Source organism: Protopterus annectens, chromosome 13.part0 (genome assembly GCF_019279795.1).
Source record: "Protopterus annectens isolate FY-2018-M chromosome 13.part0, PAN1.0, whole genome shotgun sequence".
NCBI classification, from domain to species: domain Eukaryota; kingdom Metazoa; phylum Chordata; order Ceratodontiformes; family Protopteridae; genus Protopterus; species Protopterus annectens.
The window spans coordinates 518012770-518034098 of NC_056747.1; the positions used below are offsets into that span (position 1 = coordinate 518012770).

Sequence of the window (21329 nt, forward strand, 5' to 3'; positions counted from 1 at the left end):
CCCATCTTTCTTTCTACTGCTCTGCTAATTTCATTTCAGTGACTCTCTCCAAAACTATTTCAGAGCGAATTTATATTCCTCTTAATAACATTTAAGGCTTCAAGGATAGCATATAACCTCCTCAAACTTTTAAATGGTCACTCTAGTGTACCCGTATACGATCTACTGTAAATTCATCACCTTATAGTGTTATGAAATTTCCTTTTTATTAATAATACTGATAATGTTTAATGCTTATCACCCTTTCTTAAAGGCCATGCTTATCACCCTTTCTTAAAGGCCATGCCTTTTTAAAATCTGTTGCCTCATTAGGTAGACTCTTTCATGGACCAATTATTTTTAACATCTTTATTGAATTATCACTTAAGACGTAGGCAAACATATTCATACAAAATAAAAGAAAGTATATTAATATGTTCCCAGTTGCATACATTATGCATTACACAAGTCCTTTTGCATAAACATCATCAATCCAACATTAAATACATTGCTCAATTCCTGCCTTCCCTTAAACCTCACTTCTCCTTCAGAACATTGTTCTGCATGTATTCCCACAATTTCCATTTATTTCTATGTAATTTGATCTTACCCTTTTCTAAAGATCCCACTTCCAGTTTTACCTCTGCTACAATATTCAGTGCTTCAAACACAGTTTGTTTAGATTTTCGTTTCCATTTTCTAATTGCACTTTTGGCAGACACCAAAATTAAGCTCAACAAGGTCTTACTATATCTGGGCAATTCAAATCCTCTTTTGCAGCTCAAAAGAATCATTTCCTTAGTTGAACACATTTGCCCACCCAATATGCCATCTACCTGAGGAAAAATCGTTTGGAGTCTGCTTAGGATATAAAAATACCAATGCAAACACTTTCATGCAAAAATCCTACATCTTCTAGACTTTGTTGCATACTTGGGAGCTGTACATATGCCCTCCCATTGTTCCCTTGTAAATTGCTTATCTTGTCTTTTTTCCCAATCTTTTTTAATGTCTTGATTCTTACAGCTATCGTGCAGTGTTTTATATGGCCTACTAATTATCCTTTTAACAGCAGCTTGTATTCTAGGTAGTTAAAACTCTACCAGAGCAGAACTTTCTCTTAGTATTCACATGTTCCTTTCTCTTTGCCTATACTCTGATATCACTTCTTGATGGGGAAGACAGTCTCTAGCCTGCAGCCCAAATGTCTTTTTGACCTCTTCCTATTCCATTACCTTTCCTTCTGTATGTATTTGCTATGATTACCTTAATTCTTTCCTAGTTTTCTCCAGTAAATTCCAGCCCCCTCTTGCCTGTTCTCTATACCCCTAATTGCAGTCATCCCTATCAGAAAGATTTCCTTTCTCCATTCTCGTGTTGGCTTACTTTGTAGAATACTTTCTGCTACTTTATGAATATAATATTCTGTATGGCTGTTATATTCTGTATGGCTGTTATTGTCCTTAAGGATCTACATCCAAAATCTCACTTTTCCTTATTTCTTGAATTACCCTCCCATGTTTCATCATCATTCCTTTCCATTTTGAATGATAGCTTTTTGCTTGTGCTGTGTATATGAGCCTTAAATGTGTAGCTCTAAATCCCTTCAAGTTGGGTAATCCTAATCTGCCTTGTTCTACTGAACAGATCAATTTATCCAACTTGACTCTCCCAAATAAATTCCTTCAACTTTAAATTAATTGTTGTTCATACACAACTTTTCCTCTGGATGAGACAAAAATGTCTGACCATTTTATATAAAACTAAAAGGGACTAAAACATTTTTACTGGTTTTATTTTGTTATTCATAAACAAGAACTTGCATTTTCACAGATGTTGTATTATCTTTTATGTAGTCTCTTCCCACATAGCCTTAGCTGCCAGAATGGAAGCTTTTTTAATCCATACTCCTACATACTTCATTTATCGTGTCCGTATAAATATAGGTATTGCTGAACCAGTTCATGTGTGGATACATTTTTTACAGCTATAGCCTTTGTTTTATCTTCACTGTTTTTTTTAATCCAGAAAATACTTGAAACTGTCTCAAAATGTCCCACAATACTGATGTCCATTTCTGGTTTTAACAGGTACAAAATATCTGCAAGTAAAGCCGCATTTGATTACCATACCAGCTATATCCCTGAATTTCTTAGTCCCTTACTTGCTTTGCCAGTTGCCCTAAATATAAAGTAGGTAACAAAGGAGAAGGAGGACACCCCTGCTTTATTCTTCTGTTCAGACACAAGTTATCCGAGAGGAACCCTCCCACTTTAATTCTTGCTTCCGATCCCTCAGATATCCTCTTAATTAACCTTACAGGGAATGCAGTTCATTGCTGTATTCATAAAACCCCAGCTTACTCTGTCATATACTTTTTCTGCATCAAGACCCACCAACAACAGTGGTGTTTTCTTACATTCTGCTTCCATTTGGATCATTGTTGTTCATAGGTTCATAGATTAGTACTAGGCTAATTAGCCCTTACGAGCCGTTTTAAGTCTAGCCAATTACCCAATGTGAGAATCAAACCCTGCACCTTGTGTTTGTAAGGTAAACACCTTAGCCATTATGTCAGCCTCCCCCAAATGTTCTGTTAACGTTTTCAAATGTGTCATTGGTCTTGTACATCAACAAACCAAGGATAACTCGATCCTATCCCCTGTCAGTAGACATTGAGAGTTTGGCAGTGGGTGATCTCTTCTGGACACTTTCTGTTGGCAATGCATATTTCAGGGAAAACCAATGTGCTAGCAGACAAACTGAGCAGGTCCATTTTATTCCTTCATGAGTGGCCTCTTAATCAGTGGTGAAAATGATATTTTGCCAACAGGGTCAACCATGCTGCAAACTCTTTGCTTCTCCCCTCAATTCCACGTGCAGCAGGTACTTTGCCCTGATCACCCCTGGAAAATGGGAGTCACCAAAGCTTTCTAGTTCATGATTGGGCCACCGGAATTCTGTATGCCTTTCAGCCCATTCTTCTCATTCCTAAGTTTATTCAGAAATCAGTGCAAAGGAAGAGCAAGGGCATCATCCTTGCCCCATTCTGGCCTCACCAAGTGTGGTTCCCCTTCCACTGGCCTCATTTAATTCGCCCTTCCTGGGTGCTGGATCCTGTTCAGGAGTCTCACACATTTGGTTTGCTCAATGGGACATTCAGTCTCTCAAACTGACACATGGTTTCTCCACTTGCAGTGATGGCTAGAAACTCCAGGCTTTCTCCCCCTGTTCATTGCATTCTTGTGTCATCCCAGAAAGTTTGTATCAGGAAAATTTGTAAATGCAAGTGGAAAGGATTTTCTATCTCTGCTCAGCACAGACAATTAGATCCAGATCCATTTTCAGCACTTATTCCAACATTAGTTATTTGACAGCTAAAGTGCAACCTTTTTTTTAAGGCTACCCTTCTACTTTGTCCTCCTGTTAAGGATGCTGTTCCTCATTAGGACCCAAGTTATTCTCCAAGCTTTGACTCAACCCCATCCCTCTTTGAGTCTTCAGCTAAGGAAGAATTAAAGTATTTGTCAAGGAAAATGCTTTTCCTGGTCACCATTATGTCAGCTAGACCAGGTGTCCAGGCACTTTCTTCCCAACCACTTTATATGATTTTTCATATGGATAGAGTATCCCTTTGGACCAACTCTTCCTTCCTGCTTGCCTAAGGTGGTGTCAGAAGTCTTAACCAGACAATTAACCTACTAGTCTTTCCAAACATTTCCAGAAAGAGGGAATACATTATTCGTTTTTTGGATGTTCATATACAACTCTGATTCTACATTCACAGAACTAAAGACCCAAGAAAATCAGAACAGCTGTTTGTTTCCTTTTCCAAGGCTAAGTTGGGCAAAGTAGTGTCAGAAGTAAGTAGGATGGCTCATTGATTGATTGCATTTTTGTGTACAACAGTAAAGTTTTATCATTACCCAAACCTCCTAAGACACACACTACAACAGATCTGTGGCTACACTGTCCACCTTTTAGCTGAAAGCATCCATAGATGACATTACTGCTACTACATGGTCCAACATTCATACTTCTGTAACTCGTTACAAATTGGGACATTCTATTACAGAATAGGATAGCACTTGGCTGCAGTGTACTCCGCAATTTCCTTCTTTGAGGACTACTAAGGGTTACTGTAGCTGATAACTCTGTCCCATCAGTTGAGGAATGGACAAAAAAGACAAAATCTGATATTAAATTTGTGTACTCCTCATAACTCTGCATCTTTGTTGCCTGTTTTTCACTTTCCTGCCCTCTAACCTTCTACTTTTTTGATGGTCTCCTAATATGTCTTGAAGGGTTGTTTCCTGTCAGTCTTGCCACGTGGACTCTAGGGTTTCCTTTCCTCCTCCTCCTTCACCCGTGAGTAATAGTAGTTTTTGCTCAGAGGATGTTAATGGATGATGATACTTTTTCATATTGTGATTAGCTGAATAGAGGGCAAACTCGAGCTGAGGTAGCTTGAGAAGAAAGGGATTATGGGTAAGGGGAGGAGTTTAAGTTCTAGTCTATCTCAATGTCAAGGATGGATCTGATGTCCGATCTGAGACCTGTAAGTTGAAGGATGAAAACTGGCAACACAGATATGGAGTTATGATGAGTACATTATTTTAATTTTCATTTTCTTTTTCTTCAGTGCCTCACCCATGTGCTTTTCCTTTTTTTAGTAGAATGATTGAGAAGAGCCCATGTCTTGTGAGACATGGTTATCCTCTTGTTATTGCATGTTGCTAAGTAATGCTATTGGTTACTTGCTGATTTATCTTAGTTTCTGGACTGAGGCAAATTGCCCAAAAAATGTTAATGTAGTTAGATCTGTAATCACCAAAAATGTGTTCTTTGTTTGGCGGTGGTCTGTGTACATACATATGTCCTTCCATTTCACTTTTGCAGTATTCTTAACATGAGGAATCCTCTGACAAGTGCGGTCTGACATCCAGCCAGTGTACCAAAGCTTTTATATTGTTTTCGATATTCTGTATGTCACTTGTATGGTTCCTGCGCAAAGCATAGGGCATAAAGGTGACGTCTGGATGTATCATCCTCAGAACTTCTTTGCCAAAAGTCTGAACACCATCTTTGATCTTCGGACTGATTGCCCGAGTCGTTGCTGGTTACCTAGCCATTCAGATAAGTGCCCCATTCAGGTTTTTTGACTTATCCCTTTTGCTTTTATAATTTGCATTGTGGGGTTTCATGTCATCCAGAAAGAGGTAAATGCCAGTGTGAGAGACAGATTCCCCATAAAGAGTGTCGCAAGCAGTGCTTATTTTGTTTAGGAGCATCTCACGACCATACATTCTATACTGTTTGTTAGGCTTTTTTTTCCAAAGACCATACATTGTCATCTTTCCTCTCTTGCCATTTATCTGGAAAACCAGCATCTAAAGCTGTTGGCGAAAGATGCTATGGAGGGAACTTCCCTGCCTGAGGGTCAGCAGTCTTCAAAGAAGAGCAAAAAAAGTCAGGTGAGATTCTTCTGCTGTGCCTCCTCCACTGAACATGTCTTTTGAGTCTTGTGAAAGCCTGTAGGATTGTCCAGTTTCTGGGCTGGATTCCTCTGCAGCAACTGGTTTGGAGGCCAGCATGGATCTGGCTTGTGAATGTCTTCTGAGAACTTGCAGACATCTACTTCTGACGCTCAGGGGGAACTGTGGCTGATTATCACCAAAGGGCCTAGGAGGTTTTTTCAGATGCTGGTTAGGGCGAATACCATTGCCAGGATGATGGAATTCTTTAATGGGGTTGCTCCCAAGTTTCTGAAGTGCAGAGTTGATATTATGAGCTCCTTCAAATGGAATCTCCTAGACTGTTTGCTGTTCCTCCTGTTTTGCCTGCTTTATTGGATGTCTTTTCTTCTGCATCTCAAAACCCAGACTCTCAGCCCCCTGCTCCTAAAAATATATAGGTTTTATAAAGTCCCTGATGACTGCAATTTCCTTTATAAGTGTCAGTCGGCTGACACTTCGGTGGGTTTTGTGGCATATGACAAGCCTTCTAAATTACTGCCATCTCCCAAATTTCTTCCTTCTGATAAAGACAGCAGGACTATGGAAAGGCTGGTTAAAAGGGTTTATACTTCAGCCACCCTAGCCTTTCAGGCTGTTAATTATCAGACTCATATGACCAGATATGTTTTGACTGTCCTATCTCAGGCTTGCCAAGTTATTTCTGACCTTTCTGATTCCGAGGGAAAGATTTCTGTCTTGTCTCTGTTAGGGGCTTCTTCCTAGGTAGCTTACCATTCCATTAAATGTGATTATGCTGCAGCAGGTGCTCCTTCTAGGGCTGGTGTTTCTGGCTCTCTGTTTAGGAGATTATTACTGGCTACGGCTTCAACCTCTACCTGATGATACTAAAGCTAAGTTGATGGATGCTTCTCTGGATAACAAATGTTTGCTGCTGCTGCAGCCGATTTCTTCAAGTCCCTGCAGGAGAAAGGCAAAAAGTTTCCGGACCTGAAGCATATTTTTGTTTCCCCTATGCCAAGGTTTCAGAGAAACTACCTAATCGGTCTTTGTTAGAAGGCAGTCTCATCTTCCTCCTAAAGGCAAGAAGGGTGCTAGGAGGGTTCCCCAGCTAAGTCTACATAGACCCATCCTGCCTTTCTTTTTCTGATAACCCAGGGTGCTGTCTGACTACCTAATTCTTCCCAGCCACATTCCCCTCTCACATCATCTGTCTCTCTCTTCCTGTCTGGTTAAGCATAACCTAGGATTTATGGGTTCTTTCCATCATTCGACGGGTATTTCATGGTTTGAAAAATCTCTTCCCCCTTTTCATGAGCATTCCTCAGCCACATCAAACCAGTTGAGCTCTTTTCTAGAAGTGCTTCAGGATCTTTTGATTCTGGGCACTATTCAAGAGGTTAGAGCTGCTCATAGGGAGGGAGGGGTTTTATTCCAGAATGTTTTTGGTCCCCAGGAAAGAGGGCACTTGAAGACCCAGTCTTTATCACCTGAATACTTTTCTGAATGTTCCTTCCTTTCAAATGTTACCCTTCACACTTTGTTCCCTCTTCTGCTTCCTTAGGCTTTTATGGTTTATTTGGATTTCAAGAATGCTTACCTCCATATCCCTGTTCATCCCCTTTACAGGAAGTTTTTTACATTTCTGTGTTGCTTCCTAGCATTTTAAGTTCTCTGCGTTGCCCTTTGGCCTCTCTACAGCCCCAAGAGTAATCACCAAATGCCTAGCTCCTGTGATTGTTTTTTGAAAGCTCAAAGGCAATCAGGTCTTTCCTTGTTTACACAACCTGCTTATTCAAGCCTCCTCTCCAGAGATTCTTTTGAAGCACCTTCAGTGGGTCGTCACTCTGTTGCAAAGCCTGGGGTTCACTGTAAACTTTGAAAAGTCTTTCCTGTCCCCATCATAGGATCATGTTTTTCTGGGGTGCAGGATCCAGACTGTTCCTATGCTAGCATCACTGCCTCCTCCCAAGACTTTGACTCTGATTTCCTTTTTTCAGTCCCTTCTTCGTATAGCATTGATTTCAGCCAGGGAATTTCTAAGGGCTCTGGGATTCATGACATCCACCATCCCTGTACTTCCCTTCACCCGATTGCACATGAGAAAGTTTCGGTGGTGTCTAAACTTATCTAAAGTCAGTTTTGCTTCAGCATGCTCATCCTCTAGAGTTTCCAATCCCTTTTCTTCCATGTCTCAAGTTGGAATTTCATTGGTGGTTTCACCAACTGACTTTGAATCCAAGACTTCCCTTTCAACCCCCTCCTCTTTATTCTCAGGAGCTGTTCACAGACTCCTCAGACAGGGGTTAGGGAGCTTCCTTTGGAAACCTAAATGTGCAAGGCCTTTGGTCACCTCAGTAGCAGAAGGAGCACATCAGTATCAAGGCGACGAGAGTTCTTTTGTTGGCCCTTACTGCTTTTCATCCCCTGTTTTCTCCAGGGCCTCTAAAGATCTTTACAGACAACACCACATTAATGTAGTACATCAACAAACAAGGGGGAGCAGGGTCCTGTCTGCTTTGCAGGTTGGTATTCCAGGTTTGGGAGTTAGTGATTCAGTACTAAGTCACACTTCAGGCAGTGTACATTCCTTCAAGGCAGAATTTTGTGACCGACTCCCTGAGCAGGTCCATAACCCAATCTCATAAGTGGATGCTTCACAGGGATGTGTTTCTGGACATTGTCCACCAATGGGATATTCCTTAAGTAGATAACTTTGCCTCCCCTCTGAACAGGTAACTTTCTAAATTTTGTGCCAGGACTCCATGTCCTCTGGCCTGGAAGGTGGACGCCCTGTTTTTTTCCTGGAAAGGGAGGTTTCTTTATGCCGTCCCACCCCTTCTTCGTATTCGAAACGTCCTGTACAAGATAAAAACAAGATGCTCTAAAATCTTCCTGGTGACTCCCTTTTGGCCCCCAGACAGCATTGGTTCCCTCCTGTTCTCCACTTAGCCAAGGACAGTCATCGCAAGTTACCTCACAAGGTGGATCTTCTCACACTAGAAAAGGGCTCTCTCTCATCCATCCTCACCTGTCCACTCTTCAACTGACACTATGGGTGATAGGATTTTGATTACCTATAGGCACCTTTTACCTGAAGGTATGCTTCGGGTTATGCAAGAGGCCCGGAAACCCACTACTTAGGAAATCCTACTTAAGCTGGGTTGGCATATACTGTTAAAGCCCACCTCTCAGCTATTTCTGCTTGTCTGCCTTTAACTCCTCCTTTAGCCTTTAGGTTTGAGGCCAAACAGTTTCTTAAAGGTGTCCTTTTTAGACCTCCCAGGGAGCTGCTTCCTCCTTTCTGGGATCTTAATTTTTGTTTTGGAGAAATTGATTTAGGCTCCTTTTGAGCCTGTAGTTTCAGCTTCCTTACAGCATTGTTCTTGGACGACTGTTCTTTTGTTGGCCCTTACTTCTGTCAGACGGGTGTCTGAGCTGCAAACCCTTGTAGCTGTTCCTCCTTTTTTAGTTTTTCATAAGGACAGTGTGTCTCTTCGTACGAGTTCTTTTATGCCCAAGGTGGTGGACGAGTTGTCTCTTAATCAGAAATCAAAAACTAGAAACTTGTGGTGAATGAAGTTGAAGACAAAAATAAAGCAAGATGTCGAAGTAGTAGTCAAGACTTCAGAAATGGCCAAATTTTATTGTGCAAAGCTTTCGAGTCAGTACCCTTCTTCAGCGCATATAAAAACAACCTTTCGACATGGAATGGATGACGCAGCTAAAGACTTAAGGGAAAAGGCTATGGTGAAGCCTTGTTATCAGAAACAATGCAAGGCATTTTGGAAAATAGGAATGGTTTTGCTAAGCCATTCTTCACTGATAAGGTGGCGAGCCCTTGTTCGGCTAACTCAGTGACAGCAAATAATTCTAGAAATAATAATTGTTTAAGATATGTTACTTCATTCAATAGATGGACAAATATTGATAAGAATAATTTCGAAAAATTAGAATGTTTTAGAAGGTATGCCTTAATTAAGACGGTTCATTGTTGATAAACCTAGTTTTGTTTATAGTAATAGTCAAAGTTTAAGCAAAAGATTGTTACAAGGATTTTGATTTAGTCACAAATTTGAATAAAAATACTATAGGTAGAAAACGAGGAACGCTCCCCTGCTATAATTGTTTGTTGTAAATTTATACTTGGTGACAGTGTTTTCATACAGCCACGAATTGGGCAAGAATGTTTTTATTTGTTTTGCTACATGTAGTACTACAAATATAATATATCTTGCTATGTGTACCAAATGTTCTGCTTTTTATGTAGGTAAATGTGGTCATAAATTAAAGGAATGAATAACTGAACATTGCTCAGATGTACGTAGAAATATTTCTACCAGTGCTTCAGCTAAACATGTTGCTGAAACTGGTAATCGTGATTTTAGATTTTGAGTAACTGATGTAGTATATAAGAATAGCAGGGGAGAGGATACTAACAAAGTGCTAGAACTAAAGGAATATAACTGGATTCTGCGTTTGCAAGCTGATTTTTTCCCCTGTAATTAATACTGCTGTTACTAAAAAACTGTTCTATTAAGAAAAATGAGATATAGTCTGATTTGTTTTTAATGTTGTATTTTTTAAATGTTTAATTCTTTTAGAAAATGTTTGTTTTAATTAATTATTTAATGGATTGAGTTATGTGATACTGGGAGCTGTGTCATATGATTTTATGGATGTGTTTATAACTTGAGTATGTTGAGTGGTTGTTTTGTATGCACTGAAGAAGGGTATTGACCTGAAAGCTTTGCACAGTAAAATTTGGGAGTTTCTGAAGTCTTGACTTCTTGGACATTTTGTCTGTTAATCAGCTAATTAATTTCTTCACTTTTTTCAGTTCTCCACAGTCAGCTAATGAGATGATGTTGCACCCTTTGGATGTGCATAGACAACTCTGATTTTATTTGGACAAAACTAAAGATTTTAGAAACTCTGATCTGCTTTTTGTTTTTCATCCTAGATCTTTAGGTTTGGCAGTTTCCAAACAAACAATTTTGTCTTGGATTTCTAAAGCCATTTATTTTTGTTGTTCTTATCATAGTAAGAGCCTTCCTTCTGTGGTTAAGGCTCACCCTACTAGGCCTATGGTTTCTTGTGGTGCTTTTTTCAAGGGTTTGGATACTAGTTCTATCCTTAAGGCAGCTACCTGGCCTTTGGTGCATACCTTTACCAGGCGTTACAAGTTAGCCATCATATCCAGTCAGGGCTAGAGCTGGTTTTGCTAGGGCTATTCTTCATGGGTTCCTAGAAAGCTTTGTTGGCCCTTTGTCCTCCTCGTCTTCCTGAGCTTTTACCCTCTCCCTCATGTTAAGAATACTGCAGCAGTGAAAGAGAAGGATATAGTACAGTTGTGTAAAATTTTACCATAAAGAGTAGATGTCTTCACTGTTGCAGTATTCACACTCTCCCTCCTCCCCATAGCTTTTGTCCCTCTGGATGTGTATGTTACCCTATGGTATCTTAGGGCTGGGTTCCTCCTAGTGCTCTCAGTTCTGAGGATGATGCATATGGACATCACCTTTATGCCCTACATTTTACATGGGGAGCATACGTGTGATGTATGGTGTATCGGTACTGTAAAGGCTTTGGTGTACTGGCCAGACGTCGGGCTGCCCTTGGTAGGGGATCTCTCATGATTATATTACTGCAGCAGTGAAAAGAAGGACATCTTCTGTTTTAAGGTAAGATTATACACACCTGTACATTTGTAACTGTAACTTGGTATACACTTTTGTACTCGTGTAAAAGCATTTTTGATCATGTTTTAGAAATATTTAATATGTTAACTGTCAAACTAATAAACAAATAAATGTTGACAAATTCCTTTGACATACATTTTGAATTTTGATATCTGTAAGGGTAATAACTTAAATGATGCAAGAATGTACAAAAGGTATGCAGACCTTTTAATAAACAAGTATTTTTGTTTATTGTATTTTCATATTTATGAACTAGTCATCTTAAAGATTCATGTGTATGTTTACGATGACAGATTTCAGCAGCTTGTGATGGAGTAAATTAAGTTCCTGAATTAAAACGAATTACAGAATGTGAAACAGGAACTCCTGTAACAATTTAAATACAATATTCTGAAAAATAAAGAACTGAAAAAGGAAGAATTATTTATTTATTTATTATTTTTAAGTGTAGGCAAGGAGCTGACAGTATAAGGTTATGAGTACCATGTGGAATTCTCTTGCTACATTCCAGAAATCTTAAAAACACAAGGCTGCAGTATTGGGCAGAATTGTTTATGTAATTGTTCATATTGCCTGTTCATGTTTGTTATGATGCATTTTGATTTTTTTAAGGTGCTGAACAGGAGAATCTGGTTGAACAACAGAAAACCCAGTCTGCAAGCACTGTGGCTACCGAGTCTGTGGATGATACAGAGATTGAAGCACTCAGAAAATCAGTTGAGGACTTATTTTGCATTTGCTATGGTAATAATCACTATTCTCCAAAACTAATATGTACAGATTATTCTTGAAAGTATGACATTTTAACCATGGCACATTACAACCAAAAATACATTTTTTTCCACAGAGATATACAGCGTTGTTCTAATAAATTGACAACTAAATTAAGTATTTTAGGCCATTATTGCATATGTTATATTGTGCAAAGTTCAACGTGGCATCCAAATAAAAACAATGGATATTACAAAATGTCAGACTGACAGTCAAGGTGCTTTAACTAAAACCACTGGGTCTGTCTTTGAAAGGCTATGTCTCTGTTCCTGTTTGAGAATTATGAGAAAATTTGAGGTAGTAACAAAAACAAAAAGATTGTTTAACTACAAACCCACACGTAACACTACGATTCTAACCTCTGAGCTTCCAGAGCAGAAGACCTCTAAATTTGACCTCACACTTAAACTGCTTAAAAGCTGAAAACAAAATTTAAGAAAATAGAGGATTCTTACCTCTTGACTAGTGATATCTGGGGGGAAAAAAGTATTTCATGCCATTTTATTACTTAGCGTACTTAGCAGAAGTTCACCAAAGCACCCACATTGAAAATCCGATATAAATGAAGATGTCAGACTAACAATCAAAGTACATGAACTTAAGCTACTGGGACCTGTCTTTAAAAGGCTTTGTCTGTGCCCCCCTCCCCCATGAGATTTAATTTCAAAACTTTCAGGTAATAAAACAGAATATTCTGCTACAAAACACATCTAATACTGCAAGTTTAACCACAGAGCTACAGTTTTAGCCACTTGAAAACATGAAATAGTAATCCCAGAATGTTGCAGATAGTCTACCTTTTTAGAGGAAGATAGAGATTTATTTTTATTTCTGACGTAATGAGAACTTAGTACATACGCATTCTGAACATTAGTTTTATATAGCCTTATGAGCTGTGGCCAAATCACCCCTGGTGGAAACAAAGCATACTACCCGAGTTTGACAACAAAAGCCTTCAAATGCTGTTTTTTACTAGCTGTATATATAAGGCAATATGTCAGTTCCAAGAAGGAATGCACAATTAAAACATTCTGGTTCTTCCAATACAGTGCTTTGGTATAAACACAATGCACACACTGTCCCAGCAGAATGTCCCATCTGGTAAGGTACACTACTGTAGACTGTGAAGGATTTCCATAAATCTGTATGGCCATTTTGCTGTTTCACAGATACTGACCCCCTACAACAGGCCATCCCAAAAATGATTCTAAAGCAACCCCGAAACTGCTGTTTGCGTTCATACACCTGCCCTCCTAAAAATGATACCCTTTTATAACAACCACAGTACATTTACCATCTTGCTGAACACTTACTCTGACCTCCAGAAAGCCATATAATTTTCCCTTGACAGTGATTGTGCCACAACCCTGTGTTCTGACATGCAGCAAGCCTCCTCACCCCTTTCCTCAAAAAGACAGTTACCTTCAGTGTGTGAAGGAAATAGTGGCCACAGTCATTTATTTCAGCTTCTTGCTCTTAGCCATGTGGTCACCACATCAGACTAGTTGTAAAAAAGATTATTTTGCATGAATCCTAAAATTGTTCTTTGCATTCATGCATAGCCTGCGCCACGTGCAGACAATCAACCAGTTCTGGTAACCACTTCTCATGTGATTGTCAAAAGTAGTAAAATGACCACCACAGTAATGTATTTCTTCTTGCTGCTAAAGGGCATCCTATCCCCACATCTATTGAGAGAAAAAAAAAAAGAAAAGAAAAAAGCACAAGTGCATGGTTCTGTAAGCAGTCTGTGTACTGATGTTCATCGTGTTTCACTGCAGCAGTCATTACACTTGGGTTATCCTGCCGTCAGGCGGTCCCGTAGTCGGCCAGAGTTCCAAAGTCTTGGTCCGTGTCGGTTGCTGTCTCTTCTTCCCTGACGTCATTTTGCCAGGGGTATATAAGATGCAGCCGACACCATTTTCTTCAGTCTTTCTTGCCGCGCGGTGCCCGAAGCAAAAGCAGTTCGCAAGTGCCGGTCGGCCGACTCCTGAGATTTTCGAATTCGAATTTCAGAACCAAAGTCTTCAATAAAGCTAAGTACCCCGTTGAAACTTTTCTTGCCTCAGACCGATGTCAGTAAAAGTTAATAATTGCATTTCTTGTGGGAAGCAAATACCTCATAAGGATTTTCATTCTTACTGTATTCCATGCCTAGGCCCAGACCACGACGTCACTAGTTGTCGGTTTTGTGCTAGATTTAACAAGCGCACTATCAAACGTCGGTTTGATTTTGCACACCATTATTTTGGCCGATGGTTTAATTATACCATGCCATCGGAACAACCGACGACCAGAATACACAAAAAAACGCAAAGGTGAAGATAAGGACAGGCATCCGAGGTCCAAAACTGACGATGAAGCCTCTTCTAGGCCAGTCGCCGGTTCTCAGTGAGGCGCTTTCGCAGCCCCTGACACCCGCTACCTCAGAGCCACAGGCCGCCTACGACTCCCACTTGGAGATTTCTAGGCCTCTGGAAACTCAAGGTATTGGGCCTACGGAAATTAACCCCTTAGATGGGTCCGGAGCTGCTGATCAGACATCGGCTTCTGAGGGTGTTTTCAGACCTTCACAGCTTACCATCAAAACAACAACCAAGTCTACGACTCCATTAAAGACAAAGAAACAAGTACAGCATTCACCTGGACAGGCCTCCATGCCTAAAACAGCAGATGCTCAAAATGGCCTAAGACCTAATTACTCTGATCAGGGCTTCCCATCCCCCTCCTGATAAAAGACCTAGGCAGGATACAGACTATGATTCCTCTGACCAGGTTTCCATTTCTTCAGATTCCTCTTCAGACCAAAGATACTCTTTACCCCCCTATGAGGACTCTGATGCTGAAGAATCAATCCCTTCAGCCTCTCCTCCTGAGGATTACTCTTTTGGGGAAACTTTACATACCACGAGGGAGCATTTCCATTGGGAGAGCCAGGATTATTCAGAATCCAAGAAAAGGCTCAGAGATTTTCTTTTATTGCCTCAGCACAGGCCCCTTGCTATTCTGCCTGTGTTAGATATTGTGGATGATGTGTTCTCTGAATCCAGTTTAACCCCTGATTCTTTGCCCCCAGCACCAGTCAAGCCAGATAGGTACTACAGAGTCCCTGACTCTCACAAATTTCTTTATAAAAACCCTGCTGCTGACCCAGAAACTATTTCCCAGGGTCCCAAAGGGGTAAAGGCTTCCACTGCTAAAAATCCAGTTCCCTCTGACAGGGATTCTAGAGCATTAAATAGATGGGGGAATAAAGTTTACACTTCTTCAACTTTAGCACTAAAGGCTTTAAATTGCCAGTTCCACATGCTTAAATACCAACAATATTTAATGTCTCTGTTAAAACAGAAAATGCTTACAAGCTCAGAAGGTCCTGACTATAAGGAAATGCAGGATTTATTGCATGCAGCTGAACAAGTGGGAAAACATACTCTGCAAATGTGGTTTTGATTCATTAGAGGCTTCTTGTAGAGCCGCAGTTACTGGATCTGTGATTCAAAGGCATGCTTGGTTAAAAGAACAAAGTTTACCTGATCATGTTAAGGCAAAATTATTGGATGCTCCTTTACAGCATGATATCTTGTTTGGTGTTAAGGCAGAAGAGGTATTAAAGAAAATGGAGGATAAGGCAAAATCTATGCAAACAGTGAAGGATTTCTTACAGGTACAGCCACCTCGATTTAGCAGAAATTGGCCTTCTAAAAACTGGTCCTTTCCAGTGTCAGACAGACCACAAAGAGGCAGATACAGACGCCCAAGAGGCAGATCTCCGCCCCAAGGCTCTTACAGACCACGACAATGGGGTGCTTCAACCCCAAAAGGAGGAGAAGACAAGTCACAACCTTATAGGAAACAGTCCCAATGACTTCCCCCTTCTCATGCCAAGCACTTACCTTTTGGCAGCTCCCTTAGGGGGGAAACTAGCTCTTTTTTCACAAAATTGGCATATAATCACCCAAGACAAATGGGTTCTGGATGTTGTGTGTCAAGGTTACAGGTTCCACTTTCACACACTACCAAGGCCAAAAGGAATGCCAGACCTGCCACAAAATTAATGGGCAGAGGCACAAAAACAAATTACAGCCCTCATGGACATGAGAGCTATTCATAAAGTGCCACAACAGGAACAAGGACAAGGATTTTATTCAAGACTTTTCTTGGTCCCCAGAAAGGACAAAGCCTGGAGACCCATACTGGACCTCTCTACTCTAAACACTTACCTGGATGTTCCGAAATTCAAAATGTTGACACTACAGCAACGTCTTCCCATGCTGGGCCAGAAGGCTTGGCTAGTTACATTGGACCTCAGAGGCATACCTGCATGTCCCAATCAGACAAAATTGCAGAAGATACCTCAGATTCATAGCTGGCACAATGCATTACCAATTCTCTGCACTGCCCTTTGGCTTATCTACTACGCCCAGGGTCTTCACAAAATGCCTGGCACCAGTAATTGCATTTTGCAGACAAAAAGTAATTCAAATATATCCCTACTTGGACGACTGTCCTATTCAAGCAGAGAGCAAGGACATTCTTCTAAAGCATCTGGCATTTGTAAAAAGATTGCTAATTTGCCTAGGGTACACAGTAAACGAAAAGAAGACAAAACTAGTGCCCTCACAAGAGATAATATTCCTGGGTGCCAGCTTGAATACAACGGCACAGATGGCTTATCTCACGCCAGACAAACAAAGACAACTGACTCAGTACTTTCAGTTGATGGCAACAAAAACCCAACTCCCTGCAAGAAAGATTCTGCAGGCCTTGGGGTTCATGGCATCCTGCATACTACTAATACCATATGCCAGACTGCGTATGAGGAAATTACAATGGTACCTGAAAAGTGTTTTGACTCAACACTGTCACAGTTTGGAAACAGTAATACCACTTATTCCCTGCCTACAACAGGAGTTTCGATGGTGGGCACAGGCACGTCACCACAACAAGGGACAGCCTTTCACTTTACCCACAGCCAGGCAGACACTAACAACAGATGCTTCGGATTACGCCTAGGGAGCACACATGGCAGGAAAATGTATTCAGGGCAAGTGGGCCACAGAACAAATGCATCTTCACATCAATCAAAAAGAGATGCTAGCTGTACAGAATGCCCTAACAGCTTTCAAGGACCTTCTGCATCCAGGACAACTATTGCTAAAGACTAACAACACCACAGTTATGTGGTACATAAGCAAGGGGGCACTCATTCCTATCCCCTGTGCAGACAAGCCATGACTTTGTGGAACACAGCACTGACCTATCAAGTTCATCTGCAACACAATTCCTGCCAGGAAAGAAAAATACTCTGGCAGATGACTTAAGCAGAAACATCATGGATCCTCACGAGTGGAAATTAAGTCCACAAGTATTCAGCATGATAACACAAAAATGGGGGTGCCCAGACATAGATCTTTTCGCCTCCCCTCTGAACTGCCAACTACAGAAATTCTGCACTAGGACTTGCCACACACAAGCATGGAAAGTGGATGCTCTCTCGTTCAGCTGGAAAAGCCTAAAAGTTTATGCCTTCCCACCACTGCCTCTCCTGTCAAAGGTACTCCTAAAAGTCAGACAAGAAAGGCCAAAAATTATCCTGATTGCCCCAGACTGGCCACGCCAGCACTGGTACCCAATCTTAAAGAACTTGACTCAAGGCCCAGCATGGATTTTACCTCAAATTCCTCATCTTCTGACGCAACAAAACAATCAGATCCTGCACAGCCAGTTCAGAACCTTAAACCTGGCTGCATGGCAGATTACTTAGCCAAGCAACCAACACCTCTCCCTAAAGCTGTTATGGATGTCATTTTGGAGGCCAGGAGGCCCAGCACCAGGAAATCCTATTCAGAAAAGTGGAAGAGATTCTGCGCCTGGAACCAGGCACAAAGTCTTGTTCCAAATATTCCTCAGATGTTACAATACTTAACTGAGATGCTGGACAAAGGCCTATCCTTTTCATCCATTAAGATCCACGCCTCTGCCATCTCAGCTCATTACAACACGGATCCTCCTATTTTCTCTCCTCTATTATTAAAACAGTACCTCAGAGGGGCTAAAAACATAAGACCACCCTGGAGAGCACCAACTTGGGACCTCAACTTTGTCTTGGAAACGCTAACTTTACCTCCTTTTGAGCCAGCCAATTCAGCAGAATTAAAATGTGTCATGGAAAACTGCTCTGCTTCTGGCAGTAACCTCAGCACGAAGAGTCTCAGAGTTACAGGCACTAATGGCAGTGGAACCTTTCATCATTTTTCACCAGGACAGGGTTTCTTTAAAAACAAACCCTACATTTATGCCAAAGGTGGTATCCAGTGTGGCTCTTAACCAAACTATTCACTTGCCAACATTTTATCCAAATCCCCAGAATAAAGGGGAGAGACTTCTGCACTCATTGGACATACACAGGCAGTTATGCTTCTACTTGGACAAAACAAAAGCTTTCAGGAAAACTGAGCAATTGTTTGTAGCATATGTTACAGGATCACAGGGAAAGGCTATTTCAAAGCAGACCATTTCAAAGTGGATAGGACACTGTATCCGTTTCTGCTACACACAGCATGGAAAAACTGTACCTAGCAACATTAGGCCACATTCCACCAGGGCATCAGCCTCTTCAACTGCCTACCTCAGAGGAGTACCTACCAAGGATATTTTGGAAGCTGCAACTTGGAGTTCAGTGCACACCTTTACCAAGCACTACCACTTACCTCTTTACTCTAAATCCAGAGCAGGCTTTGCCACTGCAGTGCTGCAGGGCCTCATAGCCACATCGAATCCTTTATAGACCCAGCCACCCAACCTCAGCTTTGGGATTCAACCCAAGTGTAATGACTGCAGCAGTGAAACACGATGAACATAGTACAGTTTTGTACCTACTATAAATGTAGATGTTCGAGTGTATTCACTGCTGCAGTCCAGGTTACCCTCCCTCCATCCCCTCTTTCATAGCTGGGACTTATCTATACCTTTCTACCCTATACACATCCTATGTGGTGTATTTGCTTGTAACTGAAGGTTTTGTTTTTATTTTTTTATATATGTTTTACTACCAAAATGTATTGCCTACCTATTTGGGGGCACCTGACATCTGGGGCAAGAAAAACTGAAGAAAATGGCATCGGCTGCATCTTATATACTCCTGGCACACTGACGTCAGGGAAGAAGCAACAGCAACTGACGCCGGACCAAGACTTTGGAACTCTGGTCGACTGCGGGACTGCCTGACGGCAGGATAACCCAAGTATAATGACTGCAGCAGTGAATACACTCTAACATCTACATTTATGGTAGGTACAAAACTGTACTTTACCACTGCCCACAGATGTATATAGTTTCCTGCAAGTAAAAGTGTAAATAAAGATCATAGCAAGTACATTTCAACTTGCAGTTTAAAAACACTGCACTCCACCCCGCAGTCAGACACTTTATTGTGATCATCCTAACTCTTCTTTTCTTTCATCAACTGACAGCCCCCTACCCCCAAAAGAGATGACCCGCAATGGTAGAAAATGTTGTTGTTGTTGTCTTTTGGCTTTTCCTGGTTAGGGATCGCCACAGCAGAAATCCGGTCCGCTAATGATTGGCTGTAGATTTTCATGAACGCCGAGGTGCCAGCTCGGCGTTCAACCTACAACGAAGGCACGCCCATTTACGCATATCTTTCGAACTCTCACCCAACCACGGGGAAGACATGCAGACTCCACACAGACGGCACTCCCCGCACTCCAGCTGAGAATCGAACGGGAGAACCTCTTGCTGTGAGGCAACAACGCTACCGCTGCACCACCACGGAACAGCAATGGTAGAAAATAAGTAGGCAAAATAGTGCATTTGTGGTTGATCCCAGAAACAGTAAACAAAAAAAAGCCGTGTATATTAGATTGCTGATGATGTTTGTGTTTCACTGTTGCAGTCATCACATTTGGGTTATCTGCTTGCAGTAGCCCTCAGTCGGCCTGATTATCAAAGTCTTGGGTCCTGCGTCGGATGCTGTCTCATCTTCCATGACGTCAGGTATTCAGGGGTATAAAGCATGCAGCCGACGCCATTACATCAGTCTTTCTTGCCATGCGGTGCCCGAAGCAGAAGCAGTTCGCAAGTGCCGGTCGGCCGACTCCTGAAATTTTCGTTTTCGAGTTTCAGAACGGAAGTCTTCAACTAAGCTAGGTATCCCGTTGGAGAACCTTTTTCTTGCTCTAAACCGAGGTCAGTAAAAGTTAATTGTATTTCTTGTGGAAAGCAAATACCTCTGCATTCCTTGCTTAGACCCAGACCACGACATACCTCGCTGTCAGTTTTGTGCCTTATTCAACCCTCAATCTATTCATCGTCTGTTTATTTATTCTTCTAAATATTTTGGCACTCGGTTCAATTATCCAGAAATGGCTTCAGTAAGCCACCCTACTACAGACATTTAGAAAAAAATGCAAAGATAAAGACAGAGACAAACCGCATAGGTCCAAAGCTCCTGACGACTCTTCTTCTAAGCTATTCACCAGTTTGCTGGTGCTCAGTGAGGCGCTTTTGCAGCCCCTGTTACCCGCTACTTCAGATTCGCAGGCCTCTACTGAGACCCATTCGGAGTCCGGTATGCCGTGAGATGCTTCTTTGACTGTGGAACCTGCGGATGTCTCTACTTTGAATGGGTCCGGAGCTGTTCTGAGGGTGTATTCAGGCCTACTGACTAGCATATTAAACCGACGCCATCTTCTTCCTCAAGGCCTAAAACTCTATCCATGCCTATAAAACCGACACCCAGACTGCATGGTCAGGCCTCTGTGCCTAAAAAGCAAATGATAAGAATGTCTGAACACCTTATTACTCTAATCGGGGGAAGCCACCCTTCTCCCTCTGAGACCTAGGAATGATTTTCCTTCTGATTCTTCTGATCAGGACTCTGAAATTTCTGTTTCCTCTGATGACCAGGATTTACCCTTATCTACCTATGAGGATTCTGATGCAGAGAACTCCATTCCCTCTGCTTCCGCTGGGAGAGCCAGGATTACTCTGACTCCAAAAAGAGGCTTAGGGATTTCTTACTCCTGCCCCAACACAGGCCTTTGGCCACCCCTCCTGTACTGGACATTGTTGATGATGCTTTCTCCGAATCCAGCCTGGCCCCTGACTCTAACTACTGCTCCCAGAAAACCTGATAGATATTACAGGCTTCCTGACTCTCACAAGTTCCTCTTTAAAAATCTTACTGCGGATTCTGAGAATATTTCACAGGGACCCAATGGCATTAAGGCTACTACTGCCAAAAATCCTACCCCCTCTGATAGAGATTCCAGAGCGCTGGATAGATGGGGTAAGAAGGTATACACTCCTGTAACCTTGGCCATTAGGGCCTTAAATTGCCAGTTTCATATGTTAAAGTATCAGCAGCATATTATTGGACTGC

The 21329-nt window shown here is 41.5% G+C and overlaps 1 protein-coding gene across 6 annotated transcripts in view; it reads left to right on the top strand.

Annotated features, from left to right (window-relative positions):
• GTF2I (general transcription factor IIi) overlaps positions 1 to 21329 on the top strand; it is a 1956122-nt gene that overhangs the window by 371950 nt on the left and 1562843 nt on the right. For all 6 annotated transcript variants that reach the window (XM_044054149.1, XM_044054150.1, XM_044054148.1 and 3 more), the window contains one exon: positions 11768 to 11899. In XM_044054149.1, the coding sequence (XP_043910084.1) occupies positions 11768 to 11899 (132 nt within the window). The remainder of the gene's footprint in view (positions 1 to 11767; positions 11900 to 21329) is intronic.